Source organism: Colossoma macropomum, unplaced genomic scaffold (assembly GCF_904425465.1).
Source record: "Colossoma macropomum unplaced genomic scaffold, Colossoma_macropomum, whole genome shotgun sequence".
NCBI lineage: Eukaryota > Metazoa > Chordata > Actinopteri > Characiformes > Serrasalmidae > Colossoma > Colossoma macropomum.
Genome location: NW_023494806.1, coordinates 25,633,285 through 25,650,657, shown reverse-complemented (window position 1 = coordinate 25,650,657; position 17,373 = coordinate 25,633,285). Strand labels below are relative to the sequence as shown.

The 17,373-nt window shown below is 37.1% G+C and overlaps 2 protein-coding genes across 2 annotated transcripts in view; one reads left to right on the top strand and one right to left on the bottom strand.

The window, feature by feature from the left end:
* arl15a (ADP-ribosylation factor-like 15a) overlaps nt 1–12,921 on the bottom strand; it is a 101,837-nt gene extending 88,916 nt beyond the window's left edge. Inside the window, exon 1 of the mRNA XM_036598177.1 lies at nt 12,757–12,921. Coding sequence (XP_036454070.1) covers nt 12,757–12,810 — 54 coding nt within the window. The 5' untranslated portion in view covers nt 12,811–12,921. The remainder of the gene's footprint in view (nt 1–12,756) is intronic.
* A 3,395-nt stretch (nt 12,922–16,316) lies between these two features.
* Nucleotides 16,317–17,069, top strand: hspb3 (heat shock protein, alpha-crystallin-related, b3). The gene has a single exon (XM_036598178.1). The coding sequence runs from the start codon at nt 16,379–16,381 to the stop codon at nt 16,820–16,822; it is 444 nt and encodes a 147-aa protein (XP_036454071.1). The 5' UTR covers nt 16,317–16,378; the 3' UTR covers nt 16,823–17,069.
* The last annotated feature ends 304 nt before the right edge of the window (nt 17,070–17,373 follow it).

Genomic DNA, 17,373 nt, shown 5'->3' with positions numbered 1-17,373 from the left:
AAGTGACCAGCAACTCTGAGTTGGACTGTCACAGAGTCAGTAGTACTTCTCTGTGTAAGCAGAGCCCTCCTTCACTGCCAGCCTGAGTCAGCCGTTCATTAGCGTGGCAGCATACACTTGGCTTACGTCACCCAGTATCAGCGGGTGTCGGACTGTTGACATATCAGTGAATTTTTATGAGTACAACTAAACGAGCACGATATAAGCTTTTAGGTTCATGTTGAGGATAGCTGAGAGAAACCGCATGACCAATTTCAGTTCACAGAGGGAGCAGTGCCAGGTGTCAAACAAGAGGCCATCTAACACCACAAGCCTAAACTAGCCATAGAGTAAATATCCATATCTAAACCCAAAACCCTTTCTGCTGTTACACTGATGACACAGAGAATTATTTATCCACCAAAGACAAGTGAGAGTCCTCCCCTAAACAAGTACAACATGCCCTTTAGAGGAAAAGGTGATGGTGCCTTGTGGTATTTGCGATTATGCCTGATATCAGGTCTAGCCTTAGGGAGCCATCTATATAAATGACCAGCTCAATCTACTGAGACAACTAATCACACATTTAGAGAGAAGAGACAGAAGGCACATGGCCAGTGTTGTGTCATCAACTTCAGGGTATGTTACAGTGCACTATAAGTCCATGGAAGACAACACATCTACATGAATCTCAAACCTTTCCCACAACAGAATCACAGCTTTGGGATGTAACTACAATGTTGTCACACACTATGGGATCCAGGGATTTGAACTATAAAGAGAGACAAAAGGTTCTTAAGAGCCAAAACCAACTACGTCTTTGTCATGCAGCAAGCCATTTCGCACTGTTTAATCAAGGATGACATGGTATGCAATTAGTTAATGAGTAGAGATACACTGATACAGAACCTCTAGGCCAATATGACAACCAATAATCATCGACTTATTGTGGTCGATACTAATATCACAAACAGTGCTTTAAACTAATTATTTTAATTAAAGTAACTATGTTTTACACTTTGGAGACATTACTTAAAGACAAGACTAGAAACACCTGGGAAAGTAGGAATAACACACAGGTGGAAACAGTAACAAGCAGGAAGAATGAGAGGATACATGGGAGGGGACTGGAGAGGGCAGAACCAAGACAGCGAAACTGTGACATCGCTTTGTACATAACAGTTTTACACTGACTTCTTCAGAAAAAATAAAAATCCTTTGGCTGCTTTTGAAGGGCACAGATTTGAACTGCCCAAGTTATCAATGAACATTAGCAGGCTAATAGACCCTCGCAACACAGGGCAGACTCATCTGAAGGCATTAGGTCAAGTGATTGGTGTTTGTGTCGGAGAAAAAAATAATGTAACTTGTTCTGTGGCAGAACAAACTGTTTGCCCACCGGCTATGCTAGATAGCAGTCTGATAGCTCAAGACAACACAAGATGAGTTCCATTCTGCCTAACTAAAACAAGTTTATAGAATAAAGACTGACATATGAGGCGGCAAAGTGAAATAACCTGTGTTGTAGTAACAGGTGGCCATGATCTAACATGCTCTGTCATGGGTGGAGCTACCAGCCCAGCTAGCAGCTTGACAGCTCCACGCTGAAGAAATGATTCAGAGTATGCATAAATTCAGTGTTATCAGATAAAGCTCATTTTTGTCTTATATTGCTGCGGACTGGCCCAGTTGGGCTGACTGTGAAAATGAAAATGCAATTGGCTCAAAAAATGGAATACAACTTTTAGCTGTTTCTATGAGCAGTTCATAAAGTTCATCAAATGTTTTTAAATAAAACTGTAAGTTAAGAATTGTATTACTCTCTAAATTTCTTATTTCAATTATTTATTATGATGATAGTTTTAATGTTTCATTTTGGTTGTTTAAATAAACTATTTTCCCAGCACCTGCATTATTTCATCTGATTCCTTATGTAAGAACAAGATGTGTTTGTAGTTATGCATGATAATGCTATCTAGACCTTATATTCAGGTTTGGACCTGAATCTATAGAAAATAATCATAATTTACACTTAATTTACATATTTGTAAATTTTTTATGTTGGTGAAAAGTGAAAGGTGACAATGCATCTTCTTAAGCTAAGAATTCTCTTTGGTACAGAAAATGACACAAATACACTTCTTCCATGAAGAAAAGAATCTTTGAATTTAATCATTTTGAGATGTTTTTGCCTTAAAGTCAAATATGTCACTGTGCTGTAATTGTTCTTAAAGTGAAACTTTAAAAAATAAATTATTAAAAATAATCCCCTGTGGTTGTTCTAAAAGTTTTTAAATCAAATCATTTGATCAAAATCAATCATTTGAAAGACATAGTGACCTTTTTATGATATTGTAAGGAAAATTAATAATATTTTTTGAAACACTAATTTGAAAACTCATGTCACATCCTAATACATATTTCCATGATAAGGATAAAATGAACACTGTAAAATCCCAGGCTTATTACACACTAAGGCTTATTACTCAGTAACTACAAGGACATCAATGCAAACTGGCTATTCTTAGGTTAGTATATAGTAGTATATATGAGCTATTCTTAGGTTATAGTAGTGTGTAATAGAACTTTGACCATTTAAGGGGTCCAAATGTAAGTTGCGTAACTACAACCCCATTTCCGCAAAATGTAAATAAAAACAAAATGCAATGATGTGCAAATTGTTTAAATCCTGTATTTCATTGAAAATAGCACAAAGACAACATATGTTGAAACTGTGAAATTTTATTGTTTTTTGAAAAATATTTTGAATTTGATGCCAACAATACATTTCAAAAAAGTTGGGACAGGGGCAACAAAAGGCTGGTAAAGTTGTGTAATGCTAAAAAAAACACCTGGTGGTTAATTGGAAACAAGTCAGTTACATGGTTTGGTAAAAAAAAAAGAGCATCCCAGAGAGGCTGAGTCTTTCCGAAGTAAAGATGGGAAGGATTCACCACTCTGTGAAAGGGCAAACAGTGCAACAATTCAAAAATAACGTTTCTCAACGTAAAATAGCCAAGAACTTTTGCTTTTCATCATTTACGATACATAATATCATTAAAAGATTCAGAAAATCCAGAGAAATCTCTGTATGCAATGGACAAGGCCAAAAACCAGTATTTGCTGGCAATGATCTTTGGGCCCTCAGACAGACATGGTTCTGTAGTGGAAATCACTGCATGGGCTCAGAAACACTTCTGAAAACCACTGTCTGTGAAAACAGTTTGTCGCTGCATCCATAAATGCTAGTTAAAACTCTAGAACGCAAAGAAGAAATCATATATAAACAGGATCCAGGAATGCTACCACCTTCTCTCGGCCCGAGCTCATTTAAAATGGACTGAGAGGAAGTGGAAAAGTGTCCTGTGATCTGACGAATCAACATCTGAAATTCTTTTTGGAAATTATGGACACAGTGCCCTCCAGGCTAAAGACCACTGAGCTTGTGATCAGTGCACAGTTCAAAAGCCAGGATACATGAGGATATGAGGGTGCATTAGTGCACATGGCATGGGTAACATGCACATCTGTGAAGGCATCGTTAATGCTGAATGATATATACATGTTTTGGCAACATATGCTGCCATCTAGACAACGTCTTTTCAAGGAAGGCCTTGATTATTTCAGCAAGACAATGAAAAACCACATTCTGCATGTATTACAACAGCATTGCTCCGTATTAAAAGAGTCTGGATGTTAAACTGACCTGCCTGCAGTCCAGATCTGTCACCCACTGAAAACATCTGGTGCATTATGAAATGAAAAATATGACAAACGAGACCCTAAACTGTTGAGCAGCTGAAATCCTATATTAAACAGGAATGGGAAAACATTTCACTTTCAAAACTACAGCAATTGGTCTCCTCAGTTCCCAAACGCTTACAGAGTGTTGCTAAAAGAAGAGGTGATGAAACACAGTGGTAAACATGCCCCATCCCAACTTTTTTGGAACGTGTTGTTGGCATCAAATTCAAAATGTGCATATATTTTTCAAACAACAATAAGATTTCTCAGTTTCAACATTTGATATGTTGTCTTTCTACTATTTTCCTTTAAAAATATGGTTTACATGACTTGCATATCATTGCATTCTATTTTTATTTACATTCTGCACAGCATCCCAACTTTTTTGGAAATTGGGTTGTAGTTACACTACTTGATGCTCCTTGTATGCCTTTTATGTAAGTCAAATATGTTCAACTGTCAAGATGATGCCTTTCTTATTTCAGAGACTTATTTGTAGGTTCCTACTATTCTTTTATCCACTCAGCACCAAGCAAACAGTGGTTTACTTTGTTTTTCACACTCTGCACGGTGCTTAAACACAGATATTTGATGTAAGGCAATCAAACAATATATTCTTTATTTTGTATGATGCAGTTCACAGTATTACAGATTACTGCCAGAGAGAGTTGCTACCTTTTGCACAGGCGCACTAAGCATGTGTGTGTCAGCCATCAGCTGTAGTCTTTGTGATGTATTTAAATGTAGATTTTCACAGAAGACAAAGTCTCTTTGGCTTGGTGTGCCAGGGCCCTAACATGCTGCCCATCCCCCACATCGTAACAGTAATGCACCTGATCCAGCCAATCATGGACTCATGGAGAAGTTAATCAGTCGGAGCAGGTGGGCAGAATGTGGGTGGAACTAGACTCTGCAGGAAGGTAGATCTCCTGATGGTGTGTTCATCAACATTGTCCGATGGACAACAAGACTGTCACTAGCCCAATGATTGTAATGTAAGTTATCATTACTCAGAAGTGCCCTCAAAACCTCAATTAAGCAAGCAGTTGTCAGTCACGTATGCCAAAGAAATACATTACATGTGGTAAAATTGAACATGACCTCAAGGGCAAGTGGGTTACCAGCAGCTGTATGTGGCTTCTGTCATTCACAGGTGTGACAAGACATCTGGAGTAAAGTGATATGTAAAGAATTGGCAGCTATGTTCAAGAAAATAAGAGCTCTCAGATTTGTATTCAAGCTACACGATTTACCCACTAAAAAGTAGGCAAAAAGAACATTGCTATCCAGAGCAAACAAAATAAACATAAAAAATACATAAATATATGTATTCACACTGAGCAACGGCAAAAACGTTTGTCTTCAGCAATTTGAACAAGCTGCTGATGGAATGAGTCTGTCTGAAATTGCCTAAAGCTACTTTCCTGTCTATTTCTGTACTGTGACATGCATATGCAGCTGGGATCCACACTGCATTTACAAAGCGATCTATTATGTACAGCAGCAAACATATAACCAAGACCATCTTAATGTCTTCATTTAATATCTTCAAACAAAGTATTTATTGGTTTCATGGAATAAATTTCGTGCATCAAGCACTGTTCTGGCAAAACTAAACTGAAGGGCATTTTTATAACATTCATTTTGAAGAATGAACGTGGGCTAATGATAGCATTTCACTAGCTAGCATGCTTCGCTTGTGTTACTGGTTGTGTCCCAGACATTAAAAGAGCACACACATGAGGAATTTGGGGGCAGGGATTTAGGTGAGGTGGTATACACTTGTTTGCTGCAGATCTCACCACAACATGGCACCCAAGATACATATTGTCAGTACGAGATCAAACCTGGCTCCACAGGACTACTTGAGCAGCAGACCACTGAATAATGTGAATAATAAAATGGCATGCATGACATTTCCATAAAATAAGTGATTAGTGAGTAATTCTGTAATCACTTCATTTGTGATTATTTATTCATTCAGTCAAGTGACATAGCCTTAATTTTTGATTTAATAACTTTCTAGTTAAGCCTACGCAGTGATATTAAACAGAGCCTGTGTCAAATCCAGAGCAATGCTGCCACTAAGTGGTGACAGCAACACTGTTACAAAGAACAAAAGCAACATTACAGGCATAACATAAGCTGTTCTTCAAACTTGGGGGTATCAGAAAAGGAAAAAAGGCAATGTGACCACTCTGCCTCTAAGCACTTAGACTGTAAAACCCTTTTTTATTGCCTCTCTCAATATAAACACTGACAAAGAAACAGCTATTAGAGTATGAATCATGTTGGGATGTTAAGTGGAACAACACAAACAAGCTACAAAATTAATTAGAGTAATTTTAAAAATCTATAATTGTGAAATAAATTTTATTGCCCTGTTGTTGAAAATCTACAACAGCACAATTTGACATCCCAGATACATGTCTGAATTGGCACCAACTGACAACTGTGTAAGCTAAAATTCCACTGAGCGACTGAGCAAGAGGGATCTTGTTAAAGTGATAGTTCAGCAAAAAATCTACTTTACACAATTTTCACCACAACTAAAAATGCAGTCAAGCAGCTAGCACATGTTTGGTATCCGAAGTTTATCAGTTCTTTGCTGACAAGTAATACAAGCTTATATTTTACCAATGAACATTGCGCAAACTGCATAACTCCACTCCCCTCAAATTGCATTGAGTTAAGTAATCTCATAAAGACCTGTTATCTAGACAAGAATATATATCAAAATAATATTACTTACAATAAATCATTCAGAGGGAGAATTTAGTAATCAGGGAATGGGCCAGTCTCCTAGACATGGATTATACCAAGTCTTGGAATAAATTGCAGTGTAAATGATGAATCACTATTGGAAATACTTTTTGGTCTATGCTTAGGTTTAATATGGGTATAGAAACTAGCCCAATGTGTAGTGAATTCATTTTAAGAAAGCAGTTAAAATAACATTTGTAAGCATGCATGTGATATCCTATTTTATTACTAAAAGTACAATTAAATAAAATCATGATTGCACCAGATAAATCAACGTACAACTGAATAAAATAGTCATCTTGTATTCGTCTCTTATGAAACTCTTGATGCAACATAGTTCTTGTGTCTGTCTGAACTGGGCAAATTGAAGTGTTACACTATGTTATACTGAAGCAAGACCACATAACACAGACCTTATTGGATTCATGTCAGAATTTTCCACAGCTTTTTCACTTATTAACACTTCCTAAACTCATGTCAGCATTTTTTGGGTGTTTTGCATTTGATCTTGCTGTCTCAGAAAGGGGAATGTGCACCTGAGGCTGTATGGCTAGAAACAGGAGAATCACAGGACACAAAACAGTTTTCTTACATTCACTATGGGTTACAGATTTGTTAGGAAACACTAGACACTGGAGTAAAAAGGTTTGTCTAAATGTCTTCTAGTGATCAGGCATATCCCGCAGAGTTTTTTCCAGCTTTAATCAGCTCCACCTGGACCATATTACAGAAACATATTAAATCTGAAATCTTTTATTGTTTGGTCACCTAATGGCTTTAGTTACAGATTAACAGTTCCTAAGTTCATAATCCTATTTCCAGATAAAAACAAAGTATCACAGAAGCATCATAACATGCCAAAATTTCCTGAAGACTGTCTTAACTTTAGGAGAACCCCAGTGGTGTCCTAACTTCTGTGGTAAGCTCCTGTTTTTACTGTTAGCTATTCTACTGAAAATAGTATGTTATTGTTTTTGGCATCTGTGACAGGTAGCATGACAAGTCCAGTATAACTATCATACTACAAAATGTTGGTTTCAGTTGACAGTCGGCAGTTATACTGCAGACAACTTCCTCTAAATTCCTTCTCATTATCTTTTTTAATGTTGATGTAAAATTGCCAAAAAAAAACATAGCAGCGTTAGTGGAGAGTACTGAGGAGATGTGAACAAACATGTGACTGTTTGTTAGGAGAAATGCACTGCGCACAGAAAAAGCAAGCTACTTAAATCTGAACTCAGAAGATATTATGAACTTTTTTGACTGAGGATACTAAACATCCAGTTCATTGCATGGCTTTGTTTTCCCTTTTTTTCTATTTCTTTTTCTCTATACCTTTTCTATTAAATGCTTACATTTCAGCTCTCCACATAGGGTTGGCTGCTTGACTAGTTTAACATTTCCTAATATAATATAATTCTTAAATTAGGACAGGATTTGATTCTGTAATTGAATATGACAGGAGGTTTCTGTAATACTGCTCCAGATTCTCCTGACGGTTTAGTTAACTGAATCATTTATGTTTAGGAATTTATTAATAATGTTTTTGAAATGGTCAAAAAAGCCTTCAAAAAGTGTGAGGGTTTTTACCACAATGTTTCTGAAGGTGTAAAAAATCTTTCCTCAACACTTTTGGCTTGTAGTGACATAAGCAAAAGTACATTTGAGCCCTCTTTGACACACGTCTGCTGTACGTGTATTTAAATGCAATGGTGCCACACAGTGGTCGAAAAGTGGTGTTGCTAATTAAGCATAACACACCAAATCAAGCTAAGTCAGACATGGGTAATGGGAATTAATAGCCTTTATGTCAAAATGTGGAATTTTTGCTCCTAACATTCAAGTCCCCAGAAAGTCCATACTAGACTTGTATAATAAAGGCAAATTCAGTTCAACAAAAAGTACAATGCACACTGTAAAATAGTACATATCAGAATATGATTAGAATGACCAATGGGTATACTTCACTCCCCATATCACAATGAATTTAAAATATAACACTGTGTATAAGTTTCAATATTTCATTTTAATTATTGTCAGACTAGTAACTGCAATATTTCTTTTCCCAATCAATCAATTATTAGAAATAATAATGGACTGACTAATTGACTATGGAAATAATTGCTAGTTGCAATTCATTGCTAGTTGCTATATCTGTTTCAAGCATACAAACTGTACTTACAATCTGCACAGGACAGGGACACATACACACATGCATACACAAAAACACAGTCATGACAGCCATACGTTAAACGCCTACATACTGAAACAAAAGAAGAGAGCAATGAATCAAGCAAAATCTTAAAGGAATTGTTGGCTGAAAAATAAAGTTGACATGATTGTTCCCTCATCCAAAAATGAATCTATTAACCATGACATGCCATGACACCAGGTTAAGCTGTTAAGTAATAAATCAGCAGACCAGTTGAATTTCCCCATTAGCAACAAAACACTACTTTACACCTTCATATGCGAGATTCGGAGCCTGATTGGTGAGACACATAACTATATTAAATCATATTTTGTCAGAAATCCACAAAACACAACAGTTTTAATATTTGCTTTTTCAAAACACCTGAGTACTGAAGCCTGTTTCTTAATTGTGAACACAGTCTATATACAATAAGGTGGCTAGTGCAAATCTGTCTACCCCTGCATGTGGCATAAGAATGTGCCTGTGCCATAAGAAAGATTGTCCTGATCAATTTAGACTGGTTTGTTAACAGAGCAGAAACACTAAACAAAAGCAGTATCACGCTAGCCGCAAGGTAATACATTAGCCCCAAACTAATGCACCAACCCTGATACAATAACACAATACATTACAATATGTTATGATTGGGACAACAATATCAACAATATCATTGTTGATAACATCAATAATTTTTTTTTTTTTGGCAGTGAATCAAGTTATCTGTTAGTTGGCTTAATGATGTTTGCACTTCCCATTTACATCAAGTGACTGAAAGAGGGAAATACAAATAGCAGGATACTGCAGGGTCTTGCAGGAATCAATAGTTAACTAAATAAATAAACTATGAAAACACTTCACTTCCATGTCATCTAAAAAGATGCTTGTTTTTTAGCTTTTTCATCTATTGCTGTGCGCTTGGTTAAAGCACTTTTTATAAAGTATGAATTAGTAAATAGGGTTTTATATGTTTTTATAAAATAACAATAATCATTGTACTTTTAATTTGTTGAATACAATATGATTGCCAGAAAAACTGCAGGTTTTCAATTCCCAACTAATTAATTATTGTTAGTTGCAGCCATAGTTATATATGATACAACACACTCCAAATGGCCTTTTAGCTTTAGTGCAAAACTACAGATGCAAACTTTTTTGACTGACTGCATATGGGCTAAGGGTTAGGAAGAAATTGCACATTTTTTTCACAGAACTATGCTTAGTAGTGTGCAGTTTGGAATCATGACCAACTTGGAAGTGCAGCAGTTTTCCCCTCCAATGGTGCCTTAATGGAGTCACTTCAGGGGTCTAATGAGGAGCAATAAGGCCTTCAGCCCTGAAGCCAGAGCTGTTGCCTGGACACCACATTCACTGTTTGGTAAAGTATTACTCTTTCCACATTTGTTAGATGCATTGTACACATTGTACATGAGTTATCTGGACATTCTACATGTGTTAAGAGTGTTTGATTCTTTGCTTATCCTACAATCTGAAAGTGGCTGCAATAGTGTACAAAATATAAGATAATGTTTTTATCTGAAGTCGCCATGATTCAGCTGCTCTGATAAAGCAATTACTGGCCAGGGGAAACTAGAAATGATCTAAAGTCCTTTCTTGTTTGAGCCATCACAAGGTTTAAACCGTGTAATCAATAACGTTATGTTGCCTTAATGTTAGATAGACAATATCACTGATCTTTTTCTCCAACTTCTGATTTGTAAAAGAGAATAAAGGACTCCCTACCAGTACACCAGTGAAGTAATATGTAAATGGGATCTTCTATCAGAGTTCATGCTGTGGAACCCAATTCCTCATTGGATCTGAAGCTATACTGAACTGTTACAAATGAGCAGTAGGAAATTACAGGCATGGGAAGTTAGTTCTTTCACTAATGTTTTGTAGCAGCAGATGCCACACAACACAGACACAATTTAGTGAACCAAATGTGCAGTTTCAATAACACTTCTCTGTCTCCATATTCACAATTAGGCATGCATTGATACCATTTCTTTTCAGACCATGTGCAAGTATTTTTAGTACTCACTGATACCAAGATGCTATAACAAATTACCTACTTAAAATTAAGTAGTTGTTAATGTAAATGAGTGCAATGTACCTTAACAGTTAAAAAATGAAGTACACTAGCTAACTATGCTACATTAGTTACCTTGGATCGTTTAGCGTTAAACTGGAGAACAGATTTTGTTCCACATTAGAAAAGCGCTTCTGTACAGCTGTAAGTAAACCGCATTTCATAGTTCTGATGCTTCTCATCAGTCTCTTAGAACACCAGTCTCTGTAGCACTTTGATTGCAGGAATCACATCCAATGCTAATGTATCCAAGGCTAATACAACCAACGCTAATGTGTCTGAAAAGCTCACTTGTGGAGTTTTATGTCTTAAGTATTTTGTTTGGCTGGATGAGCTTTAGTTGAAAGTCCTCTGAAATCAGGGACATAATGTGATTTTAGAAAGCTTGTTCTTTGATAAGTCACACTGAAACTTTGAATAGTCTGTTGTTGGTATCAGAGTCTGAGTGAGAGTAATATACGACACTAGTATCCATATCAACGCATCCCTATTCACAATGAAGAAATTATTCTCATCCTTTCCCTGATCTGACTAGAAGCCCTCTTTTGGATTATTTGTTTATTTCTACAAAGGGGAACTTTCTGGGAACAGTACCATGCATTCTTTGCTATGTTTATTAAATGAAAAAACAAATTAACATGGACTGCTCCTTTTATGCCACCAGTGGATCTATGTGCACGAAAGTTTCATGTTTCCTGGGTGTGGAGAAAAACACTCCCAAGAACATTCATGTGTTTCAAAAGTTCTATAGCCCTGTAAGCACTGAAGAAGTATTTGTGATGTATTGGCAAAATGTTTTTAGATGTGTTTTCCAACTTTTCTGTTCATTGCCATCATAAGCTAATACACTATACACACCACACAATCCCTTTATAAAGCAACAGGCTTCAGTGAGAATTTATTTTTTTTGGTAATCTCACTCTGAGGTGCCATATAACACATATTATGGAATTATGGCAGAAATAGCACACATCTATATGGGCTGCAAGAACAGACAGTATAAAATGCCTGTCAAAACATTTGGGGACACCTTGCTGGCTTCTGAATTTTTTCTCTGTTAAATTTCAATTAAATAAGAAAAAAGCCTGAAATTGTTTTGAAAGTTTGAGTATGCAAGATATATTTTAGGTTTTGCAACAATCAGCCATAAAACTTGTATAAAATGCAGGGTTTTTTCAAATAATGATTTTTTTCAAACTATTGTTTAAAATGTGTGGGCTTTGCTATTATTCCCAAGGTAGTATGGTAAGAAATGTGTGGATCTGAAATATGTGTATAACAAACTTTGCTAGTCTTCTAAATGTTACGTTATTGCAAACTCACAAACATTTGAGTTTTACTTTTTCACCACCAACACAGAAGGTGCAATAACATAACATACACTGTCCCCAAATATTTGAGGGGCAGTGTATGTTGTTATATTTTTTCAGCAGCACCAATACAGAGGTGCAACATGTAGTCTGCAGGGGACCGTCAAGCACACCTGCTACACTTGCTGAAGTGTTCCCCTGACACTGAGATGAGCAAAAGCTAATGTTCACCTTCTGCGGTGTAATAATTTTTGAAAGGTTACCAAAGAGCAACGGACAATGGTCAACTCAAATGTTACCTGATAATCCGCAACCCGTTTCGTAAAAGTCAAACAGCAATTCACACCGCATTTAAAAACAAAGGACTCAACTGGACTCAGTAGGATCAACTAGATCTTCAAAAAAGCATTTCGATATTAACTTAAAATACACTATACATATTGAATATGAACAAATGGTTATACCTGTTACATCCAACTCCAAACATCGGAAATAATCTGAAATGTTGCCTAAAACTACAATCTCAAATAGATCTCTGTGAGGCCAAATTACCCAATACTTACAGGAATAAAATCAAAGAAATTCATAACATGGCTACAAATCAACAGCAGCTCGTACACTGGTATGCTGAATGGTTTTTAACAGCTGGCAAATGCGTAGTATCTTGATTGACTTACCGTGTAAAAGCCAATCCTGCACAGTGCTATGGAGAGCCGAATGTGTTCAGACATCGTCCCCGGTAACAGTGTTACCCACAACAACCAAACAAGCTGAGCCAGAGTAATTGAAGAAGGCCGGGAGGAGGAAAAGCTTTCAGGCGCAAAGCCACAAAAGCTACTTTGAGGCGGCCCAGCAAGATATCAACAGGCAGAAGAGGCAGTCTCAGTTTAGATTCTATCAACAGCATAAGAGGAGGAGACCACGCTCCTCATCTCCCATTCATAAACAAACACAGAGGGAGGGAGAGAGAGAGATGGAGAAACAGAGAGCGACAGAGAGAGAGACACAGCAACTAGAAGAGCCATAGATTAGTGCAAAGCTTTCCCCAGAGATTATCAGCTGAGCAGCAACCGTACTCCAAAATAAAACTGTTAATTGGATTAGATACTTTTACGCACCTATGCAACAATGAATGAAACAGAATGACACCAGTAACACTGGTTTGTGGGATGCCACCAAATGTTCTCCGCATTAAGGTCAACCATTACAATCTCTCACATAAAGAAAGTCATGTTTGGTTTGCATTAGCTATTGAGGACTATTTGTATGTTTATGTAGATTGTAATATCACAATCATTTAACATAAGACATATAGTTTTTGTATGTTTTAACATGTGAATGGCATAAACAATCACTATTCCACTTTGATTTTCTAGCAAAATTGTATTATGTTCTATTAAATTCAATGAAACTTATAATTTATGTTTTAATTTATATAACAGAAATAGTAGCAGAAATGGTGATTATTATTATTATTGTTACCGGTTTGTATTATTAATAATAACAATAATCACAACATTTAATGTCCAGTATATCGTAGTATGTGTTAATGTCCTAGTATAAACAATATAAACGAAAATGCGGGCTTACTCTGCTCTGCTTTAAGCTTTAGCTACAGCCGCTTTTCTTCCATCTCCGCCAGAAAACTTTTCCTCAAAAGTTGAATAGTTTCTTGTAAAATGTCTCTCAGCGTTCCGACTGTTTTACGAGGCTGAAGTCGCTTCTCATTCGCCAGCTTCTTGCTGAACTTTCCCGTTCCACCTTAAATTCTGACTGAGGCGCCAAAGGTATATGCAGCACCATTTAAGGTGGAACGGGAAAATTAGAAAGAGAAGCGACTTCATCTTCGCAACTTATTAGTGTTTGACAGTCTCTCGTTGCAGATTTAACATATCAGGAAACCAACTACGTTGCTTATAAATGCGAATAAGTCCATTCGTCTCCAAATGTTCGTCTGTCTTTCTCTTTTCCTTTTCGTTCGCTATTAGCCAAGCGAAACCTCGTTGCTAGGTGACCTGCAGTCTGCACGCCAATTCTCAGTCGTTGAGAAACAGGGCTTTCGCGCTATGTTGCACACGCCCCGTCTCGAAGATATTTTACTGACACAGCGACCCCCGCACCCCAGCCCCTACCATGAGACCAAAACCGAAGTTATAAAATCACTAAAGACAACGGGTAGGACGGCTATAATGTGCCGCGTGGTCATCCATTACCACTGGATCTTATTTCACCCTAACAGCGCATTTTATCGCAGATGAGTGGCAGCAGCGTCTCCAAACAAGAGTAGTGAATGAGAGCTTTCCAGTTCACTTACCACATCACTTCCATTTGTTTTATTAATATAAGATATTGGACATAAATGCATTGTGGAACATTACAAACACTTAGCTTTAAAAGTACCAAGTCCTCAGACAGTAAGAAAATAGAAATCATGTAAAGAAAAAAAAGATGCATCGAGATGCATCGATAATCGTTTTATAATCGCATCGAAGCCCTCTGAATCGTAATCGAATCGAATCGTGAGGTGCCTAGAGATTCCCACCCCTAATTATTACCGTTGTCATTATCATTCTGACAGGGAACACTAAAGTAGTGAATACAGCTGAGCCCCTCTAACAAATAAACCTATATTAACCATTCTACCCTTTTTCTGGATTAAGATTTGTTTGTTTTCTGTTTTATTTTGAACAACATTTTACATTAAAACGCCAAATTATGCTTTATTAACATTTTAGTGACCACTTTATTTTAAATATGAGGCATTAAACAATGCCCTACCATGCTTATATGATTTTTAACAAAAAAGGCACATACAATATTTTTTGTTGCAAGGCCTCAACTGAATAAAGCATGGTACAGTTGCTGGTACAGAGAACTCAGCAGGTTGTCAAAGTCTGACAGATGTCTTAAGCATGAGATCACTACTCTCATATGATCCAATCAACCTCATCTGCATTTGCTATAGGCTATTTGCTTGACTGGCTGAAAACCAACCCAAAAAAATACTACATCAACAAACTCTCTGAGGATGCAAAGTATTTTTTTTAATATTATATTAGTCTGCATAATACAACATTGTTCTGGAAGTATTTTACGAGAACAATGTGGTGTGTGGTAGGACTTCCCTGTGACTTTTTGTGTCACATTTTAGATATTTATTGCCATAACTGGTTAAAAAGTACAATGAAATATTAAAGCAATAAGCCGTGAGAGGGCGTGCTTTACCCTGATTTTCATCATGTGTAGGAGTGTTATTAGGCACAATGCGGACATAAATATTATAAAATAACTTGCATAGCACACTATATAGATAGGAGGGAGCCATTTGAGATTTAGCTTGGGTTTAATGCTACCTAGGACAGAACCAAGACACAGACCTTTGAAGCATGTAATACATTCAAGTGACGTATTCTTTACTTACACAGTTTTACAGTGAATCGTGTTTTAAGCACTTTAACTCAAAGCCTGTGATATTAATGGTGAAGTTTTAGTCTGTTAGCTAACTGATCAGCCTATGTTTAAAAAACTGGGTTCTTACTTCATCAGTACACTTGGTGGTTCATGCAAGCAGTAAAACAGTCAAAGATTACTCTACTAACACCTGGATTTTTCATAACTTACCACAGTAAACAGTACAGAATTCAATTGTTGTGAGGCAGTCATAGGAGTGTGTGTAACCAGTATTTTACAACAGATTCGAACATGGCTCAGCAAATCAGGTATAAGGTCCAGCTATATACTGTTACTATTCTCACACTCCCACACGCTCTGAATACCTTTCCCCACATAAATTTTTTATTCACACCCTGAGAGAATACACCACAAGGTGGCAGCAATGATCTGTAGATTAATGTGCCTCATCCAAAGTTCTAGAGGCATGGATTAGGTTCACATTTATTTGATCAGTGAACCAAACAATTAATTTTGGCAAAGTTTGCTCCATCTAATAATAATGAAACAATTTACAGAAAAATGTAGTTATTGGATTCTTATGAGTTATTGTATTTTGAATAGCTATTTAGCTCACACACTTGATGTAAATGCATGGCCATTCTGTTTACTCAGTCCATTACCATCTCATGATAAACAAATCATTACCACAGGGCTTGCTTCAGTTCATTGCAAGCAATCTCTAGGCCATGTTTTTTCCCATTCTAAAAAAAGGACCAACTAGTGCCTCCATGGGCCAGAAATATAAGATGACGCCAGTCTTATTATAGCTCTGCGTCACGTTAATGTTAAGGTCAAACTCTGACTACCTCAAGCAGCAACACAGCAACTTTCTACTCACTAGGTGCCATGGCTGGAGAAGGAGTTACCCACTGGATCTCATGCCCAGTGCGGCACCAAAGCCATTTTAATAGAGAACTTGAACAGTGTGCAGAAGACCATCAGCTATTTGCCTTGCCTGGACCTGCATGCCAGGAACTTAAAGTGGAGGCTGGAGTTGGGCCGACAGACAGTGATGACGAGGATTCAGGCGAGCCCCTGTTCAGAATACTACTGGACGTGACCCAGTTCAAACCAGAGGATATTCTGATCCAGGTGTTCGAAGGGTGGCTACTCATTCGAGGGCATCACGGAGCAAGGATGGACGAGCATGGGTTTGTATCACGGAGCTTCACCAGGCAGTACCAGCTGCCCGATCAGCAGCTGCAAGCGGGCGACCTGACAGCCATGCTGTGTCATGATGGAATACTGGTGGTGGAAACCAAAGACAGATGGTGGTCAGCGTCTGATTAGTGAAGTCATTATGCTCTTGATCACATTACCAAAAGATGACAAGGGAGACAGACTGCTTGGATTTTTCATCATTGCTGAGCTCTTTGTTTAATCGTTTTGTGATTATATGCAGAGAAGTATTTAAAACAAGGTCAATGTTTTGTATGGTGTGCAAATTATATACTTCAAATTATATATGTGCAACGCTGTTGTTGGGTTTAAAAACTCATAAATAATAGCAAAGACAATAAATGTATGCTTGGCTTTGGCACTGTGTGTTGATCTTATCTCATACTGCCAAAATTCAATGTTACTACCTAATCTCCTCAGTCAAATTGTTTAATTTTTCCTGAAAACCAAGATAAGCATGACCACAAACGAAAAGCTGTGTCACACAAGTAAGCCAAACAACAAACAATTAATCAGTCAATTTCACTCTGAATAGGCATTAACAATTGTTTCACACATTTTTCTTGTAAATCATCTTGTAAATTACTCACTGTTTTAAACAAACTGATCAAACTATGGGTGTCACTATGTTTTTGGAAAGCGCTTGGGACACGGTCAGTCCA